We start from the raw sequence: 7038 nt of genomic DNA, 5'->3' as shown, positions 1-7038 counted from the left end.
GGTATAGATCGGAGCTGGGGGCGGAGGGTTGTAGATGGGTGCTGGAGGTGGAGATGACGGAGGGTATGCATTGTTGAGCGGGTATTTGGGTGGGGCCTCTGTGTTCTTCACCCTGGTGAAATTGATGCAACGGCCCTAAAACAAAAGAGAACAAAGTGGAAAAGCAGAGTTAGAGGCAATGGCATCACAGCTGAGACACCTTCCTGGCTGTGTGCAACTCTGACGTCAGTTTAAGTATTCCTGGGCACACTGCTCTGTTCCCTCTCTTGCTCAGAGACGGATGTTATAAGAGCAAGTCTGGCACCGAGCAACCAAGAGGTTAAACCCTAACAACAGCTTCTGCAGTGAAGGAGGATGAAATCCTCCCATACTGTTTTCTGACTCCAGGATCTTTAAAGCAGAGTGTCAAGTACCTCAAGTCATACTGAGGCTGCAAGAGCTGCCAAGAGCCATTCCTATTCTTCAGAGCTGGTGTCTGATTCATTGCATGACCCGTGGTCCCTGCCTCTACAGATGCCTCTTCCCAGACCTCAGTCTTAAACTTCCAACAACGTGAAATCTGGACTTTGCACCTTTGGAGCCTCTCTCTCCTTCAAATACCTGGCTTTTGTGTACTATTTCTAATCATTTACCAACCAGGCAAAAGGGAAGATTTAACTACATTTAACTATGACAGTTTCTTGCTCACAATTTTTCCTGAAAAACATCCATTCTTCATTAGGATGTCTTGATATTCTAGTGCTCATAAGAAGCCAATAAATGGCTTTTCTTGGGTTTTGATGCTAAGCTACAGTTTGTTGTACATTTTTAAACAAAACCTTTGCCCTCTGAGCTGTTCTTTTTTTTTTTTTTCCTCCTAAGTTCCACCTGCAAAAGATCCCACTGTAAATACTCAAATGTCAGAATCAGCACTATTGTATTACGGATTCATTCTTTTAGACGTGAAATCATCCAAAAAGGCACTAGAGAATTTCTGAGTCCATACTTTGTTTTTGGATTTGTGAGCGTTAGCCTTTTTTCTGTTTTCCTCTCTCCTCTCTCCTCTCCCAAAGTAAATGTTTTTCCTGGTGAAAAAATGCCAAACAGAGCCTTGAGCCCATGCAGGCTGGAGTAGATCTGTTGGGGTAACATCATCATCCATTTTAATCCTCTGCACGGCTCTGTATCTTCTCCCTGCTGTACCCAGCCTACGGACAAATGCTCTGCAGAGGCAGGACTCAAAGCGAAGTAAGGGAGATGCTGGTAGAAGGGCAGAAGGGCGCTGGAGAAGGATTTGACACGGATGAGAGGAGCTGGCGTGGAAGGGGCTGACACATAAAGAGATACAGACAGCTCCTCTCCAAGAGCTCTGCCAATTATATCATCATGCTCCGTGGATGTGAAGAAACATCTGTCTGAGCCTTAGCCGTTCAGCAGAGGAAAGTGGATTCCTTGCTGAAGCGATGAAGTATGCAGAGCAGCCCACAGCTGAGTGCAGGCTGTCTTGTGCAAGCAAAGGTCATTTAAGGAAAACAAAGATTTCACAGCGCCTTGAACTGCATCAAGTTCAAGATGAGAGCATCACGTCAGGGCTGCTCTGAGCACAGTGGCAGCTGAGCCCTCTCTGCATGGCTCGGCCCTGGCCTTCTGTCACCAGGAAGAACCTCTGGCTTCAACTCAGGCTCTCCTCGAGGAATCAGACTCTGGGGCAGAGCAGAGACCCACATAATGGTCATGAATATGCCCGAGGTAATGCCCCTCCTTGAGGATTAATGGTCTCTCAGTTAAGGCTTGTCCTTACAGCACAACAACGTAGAGGAGAAAAGGGAGGAGAGGCTTGACCACTGCTCCGTACACCGCACTACCTTCAGCATCTGTGTAGCGGGGACAGGTTGTCCATCCCTTGCAGAGGACAAAATGCCAATACAAAATGAACCACCAGAGTGGGCAGCGCCCCTGACCAGGAACACTGCGCTCCCTCCACAGCATCCCAGCATCTCTGGTGCTGGCCAAAAATGGGGCACCAGCTGATAGGCAGAGGAAGGCCTGAAATAAGCACACCGCCGTCTCATCTCAGAGCGTCCCTAGTTCTATTTGCTCTTTGTGGGCTGGTGTGACTGCTTTAACATTGTTTTAATGCACTTTGCTGTGATTGTAAGTAAATATTGTAGGGCAGGCCTGCTGAGTGAGTAAAGTCTGAACCCAAGATTAACCAATTCTACTCAGAAAAAAAAAACCCCATGAGAATGTTTTCCTTGTTCTAGTTCCATGTCTCCTGCAATGTAACTTTAGCAGTTTCAGACTATTACTTGCACTAGTTTTGTTTTCTTTATTTATGTTGAGAATAAAATAAACCCGAACAAAAAGCAGCAGTCCAGGAACCCCAGCCAGAGAACAAAAAGTTGCAATTGTTTTTGTGTGGAGAGATACTCTGTCTGGATGCTCCAGGGGTGAGGTTATGGTGCTGCTGATCCAAATGGAACTGAGCACCGCCCTAAGAGCATTCAAGAGGATGCAGTGAGGCTCAGAAATCTTTGGGTTTGGGGCTGGGGCAGGGCTGGAGGACTAAAAGCCATCTAGTACTCACAGCAATGCCCAAGGCATGGTCCAAAATGGTAAGAGAGTACCTCCTGTGCATCGCGTGCGCCGGCAAAGATTTGACTTCTTATTGATGAAAACTTGGCTTGGCTAGATCAGCAGGGCCGTTATCATAGAAAGGTGCTAGCAATTCATACCAAAGTATAGCTGCACTATGTTTACCCCGGTTTTTGTAGTCAGCTACCACCTAGGGACCCTATGCCCATGAACTACTGCTTATATCCATGACTAATGATAACTCTCTTTCTCCAGTAATAGGGTTGCTTTGAAATTAAAGAGCTCTTTTTTCAAATGTGATTAAATCTCCAGTGTCCTTGATAACTGTGCTTTAACATGGGCTTGTTGGACATGCTGTCTGGTTTGAACAGGTAGTTGGACTGGAGGCTGAGCATAAGCCGCTCAGATGCAGACCGGAGAACAGACAGCACGGCAGCGCAGACACGAGAGCCAGACTTGACCCAGAGCGAGCACAGCATGTAGCTGTACTCATCAGATACCTCCTCCTCATTCCCTTGTGCGTTATGCTGGTCTAACTTCAGAGTTCAAACCTTCTTCCCCTTACAACAGGACAGAGCGTGCCTTTCTCTCAGCTCAAGCATGCTGTTCCCTATCTCTTATTTCCTTTGCTGCCTGGGTCTGCTGCTCTGCAGTGAATTGACAGCGACCTGTTTCTACCGCTGTCCAATGGGTAATTCTGCAAGGCATCCAACCCGTGTGAAGGGCAGATACACAGTTCAGGCTTCCTCCTCCTTTCACGTGAACCGACAGACCAGGGCAGTTCTTGTGTTTCATTGCTTGACATTTCTCTCACCCGTGCAGATGAGGGGGAGAATGCCAGATAGGAGTTTTCAGTCCAAGTGGGCTGAGATGGACTTTGGCAGCTACACTGCCTCAGAGGAGAAGAAGCCAACATCTCCTAGGGAGAAGAATCGTCAGATTGAATGACAAGGAGATATCCAGGAAACAAATTACTATGCCATTGCACAGGAGAGGCAGAAAATGTTTTACTAGTGCCCTGGGTACAGATGCAAAGCAGACCCAGGAGGAAGAGAACTACTTCAACCAAAAAGCTGGATGTTAAACAGGGCTCTTATCTTATATCTAGCGATATGATAACAGACACAAAAGCACAGAGGTTGTGCTAGCCAGAGTGTGACCACAAACAAGCAATCCTAGAGCTCTGAAGACCCAGCTTTCTCTGAAATGTGTGGCAAGAGATGTGTTTTCCCACCTGCACTTACCAGATGGGGTCCCTGATTCACAGCTGGGCTTTGTACCATGCAATTGCAATAGAAAAATAAAACATCAGCATCATTGACCTACTCCATGGTTCAGTGCTGTTTTATCTGGAAGACTGTCTCGTTGAAGATCAAGTTGGCTGGCTAATCACCCATCCATTCAAGCTTTTACAGGGCTCTCCATTGCCAGCACAATTCAGTTCATCCCACAGATAACACAAACTGACGTGAGCAGTAATAGACCCTCTAGAAATAAATGGGCCCAAATGCCTTGTCCAGCCTTGGGATCTGGATGCAAAACCAGAGTGAGTGTCTGAGGTACTACAGTAAGAAGAGTGTGGGATCTCTCTACAATCAGTGGAAACATAAGGACCTTCACATGATTTTAGGAGGGTCTCAATGGCCAGCAGTTAGCAGCCCCTCCTGGCTATCTATTAAGGTTTATTACCTTATTCAGGTGTCCAAATTTAGATGAGGTGGATGTGGAAGATGGTGGCAGAACATCTGGGAAGTAGGAACTGAACCCATTTCCACTAAATACTACTTTGGATCCTTAAACAGAAGTCACCTTTCGTCCCAGGAGAAAAACCAGATTATACCACAGCTTTGAGAATAAGAGGAGCCAATTCTATTAGTCTTTCTAGCAGGGAGAGAGTAGTTGGAGATACAGAACGTATGAATGTAGGGAACAGGCTGTATATTAAAAGGCTGCTGTGTTGAACGCCTTGGCTAGGTTTTATTTCCCTTTCTGCAGCCACAAGGCTTCAGTGGGGAGAGTCACAGCTGTGCCTCAGAAGAGACAATTGAAGCAATATGGAGACATTATGAGATGTGAAATTTAGTGGAATCAGCAAAATCAGTGAGGGCAATTCACTGTCACATTTTATGTTGTTTTTTCTAGAGCGTACTGCTTGCAGGCATGTGCATAATGAATTCTGCTTGGAGCAGCCTTGCTCTTTCACCTTCGACAGCTAATTATCTTAGGGATGAAGGCAGGCAGCACTGCCTGTAGGACAACAAAGCACTCGGCCGTGGGAGGCTCGTCTCCTCTGACTGTGGGCCTCGCCCTATGAGTTCTTTGCATGCGGAGTGCCGTAGGGTTACACACTTGATCCAAGCTTTTCCTTTTGTTCTTCACATCTGGTTGACTGAGGAGCGCTGCCTGGGTTGAAAGGGAAGGGTGGGATGTGGGGTGAGGGGGACATGAGGCTACTGAGGTCGTAGCACAGGGTGGTGGTTGCCGAGTGTTCAAGAGAGCAAGCTGAAGCATTTGCGTCTTGGACATGGATCGGGCAAGCAGGGGTGCAAAGAGCAGCAGATGCCTCAGCCAAGTTGTGGCATTTCCTAGGAGCTCCACAGCCTTGTCCAAGCCACTTTCCACCTCCTCCTGCCTCTCTTTCTGCTTTTATCTGAGTCTGGAAACTAACTGGGAGAGAGACTGTCACTTAGAGCACAGTGCACAATGACATACAGAGACACTGACTGGGATTCAGCACATTGAATCCAGCTGTGGGGAGGATGGCCCCTTCTCTTGGGACACTGCAGTATTTCTTTTTTCTCTAACCAGCTAGGTCTCCAGCCCCCATCACAGCAGGACTCAAACTAGGAGGGAGCTTTTTCCTCTGTTCCATTTCAGCCCTGCTCTCTGTGGTTCCAGCTGTTCAGGGCGAGGCTCACTCACGGCACAGCGGAAAGGTAATTTAGGAAAGGCAAGTCAGTCCCAGCGCAGTGGCATGCCCTCCACAGTACTGAAAAGATATCTCTTTAACAGAGGAAGATGGAGCACATTTTTTTGAAGTGAAGATGAAAAATATTTCTGTTTCTCTTGGTTTCCTATCAAGCTGGAATTAATACCTGGAAAAATATCAACATTTAAAGATCGTAAAACACTGGGACTGGCTTCTCAGCTCCTGGGTTTAAAAAGAGGCACTGGAAAAGATATGATCCTTAATGTTGTTTTGTATGGGTCACTAGTAATTCAAACTTCTCATAAACAATATCCTGTTTTACCCTGTTGTTATGAGAAAGAGGAGAAATAAAAAGAAAAACAGAAATAAAGAGAAGAGAAAGAAAGAGAAAAAGGAAAAAAAAGAAAGAGAGAGAGAGAAAAAAGAGATGTAAAAAATTAACCTGTGATTTGATATCCGAATCTGAATCAAGCATGCACAAAATCTTTTAGGAGTTACTGGCCAAATGAGTAACAGGCAAACATTAAATGTATGTGAGAGTTACCACTAGTCTCTGCAAAGAGATGATTTACTGAACCGTAGCTACTTTAAAAGCAAAGCACATACATGGATGAGGGAAACTAACGCTAAATTCTCCACACCCTCCCTACCAAGGAACCGGGGTGCTTGATTTGAACTCAGTCCAGCCATGAAACTTCCCCAAACATCTGTGAGGGTGATGAGTGGGGAGAGAAGGAGGAAGAGAGAGTGGAGAGTCACAGTGGATCTGATAGCAGCTGTAAGCCCCATGGGGAGAGGAAGGCGGTAAACTGGCAGTTTGCCTGTCCGCAGCCTGCAAGAGCCAAATGGCATAGACGGCTCATGCTGCCTCTCCTGTGGCTACAGAGAAAAATTGCCTATAGCTGGCGTGGTGTGGACCCCCTCTTTTGAAAGTGGTTTTTGCAGGGGGTGCTTTACAAAACCTCTCTCCAAAAATGCATCTCCTTGTACCTGGACAAAGTGATACCGGGAAAAGACCAGGGTGAAAATAACCAGTATCTGCTTCCCACCAACATTTTATCATTTGGGAACAGCCTTGGTCGGGGAGCTTCTGGGTTCCCAGGGGGGTTTGGTGCTCTGAACCCCAATCAAGATAACCCCCAAAATCCCAGGCGGCTTCTGCTACGTGGTAGGATTCTGCGAGCTTGAAGTATCCCTGCCTGCATGACCTGAGCTGGCAGCGTGCTGCCTTTTAAATCACACAAGGGTGCCTGGAGACAGTTTTAGGAAACTGTTAACTGGCTTCTGGGCTTTGTTAGCCAGCCTCTCTCAGTGAGATCAGTCTGTGCTGAGTACGGTCGGTCATGCCAGGAAGCACTGCCTCCTGCAGCAAGCACGCTAATTACATGGCTACCTCTGTATCTGTTAGTCACCAAGCAGCTATTAAAACTGTCTCATTTCGTGATAAAACATCACTGCAACAAAGCCATTCCCATCTGTGTCTCATTACTAAATACAGAACCTAGAACTCAGCATTGCTCATAACACCTACCATT

General features: G+C 46.6%; 1 protein-coding gene across 1 annotated transcript in view; it reads right to left on the bottom strand.

Moving 5' to 3' along the window:
- Positions 1-15: 15 nt before the first annotated feature.
- Positions 16-7038, bottom strand: part of ANTXR1 (anthrax toxin receptor 1) — a gene marked incomplete at its 3' end in the record, with an annotated part of 103272 nt that continues 96249 nt past the window's right edge. The window contains exon 18 of the mRNA XM_009704245.1: positions 16-135. Coding sequence (XP_009702547.1) covers positions 16-135 — 120 coding nt within the window. The remainder of the gene's footprint in view (positions 136-7038) is intronic.

The sequence above is a fragment of the Cariama cristata genome, unplaced genomic scaffold, assembly GCF_000690535.1.
Source record: "Cariama cristata isolate BGI_N322 unplaced genomic scaffold, ASM69053v1 scaffold2487, whole genome shotgun sequence".
In the NCBI taxonomy this organism is placed as follows: Eukaryota; Metazoa; Chordata; class Aves; order Cariamiformes; family Cariamidae; genus Cariama; species Cariama cristata.
The sequence above is the reverse complement of the archived record's forward strand: the minus strand, read 5'-3'. Positions and strand labels throughout refer to the sequence as shown.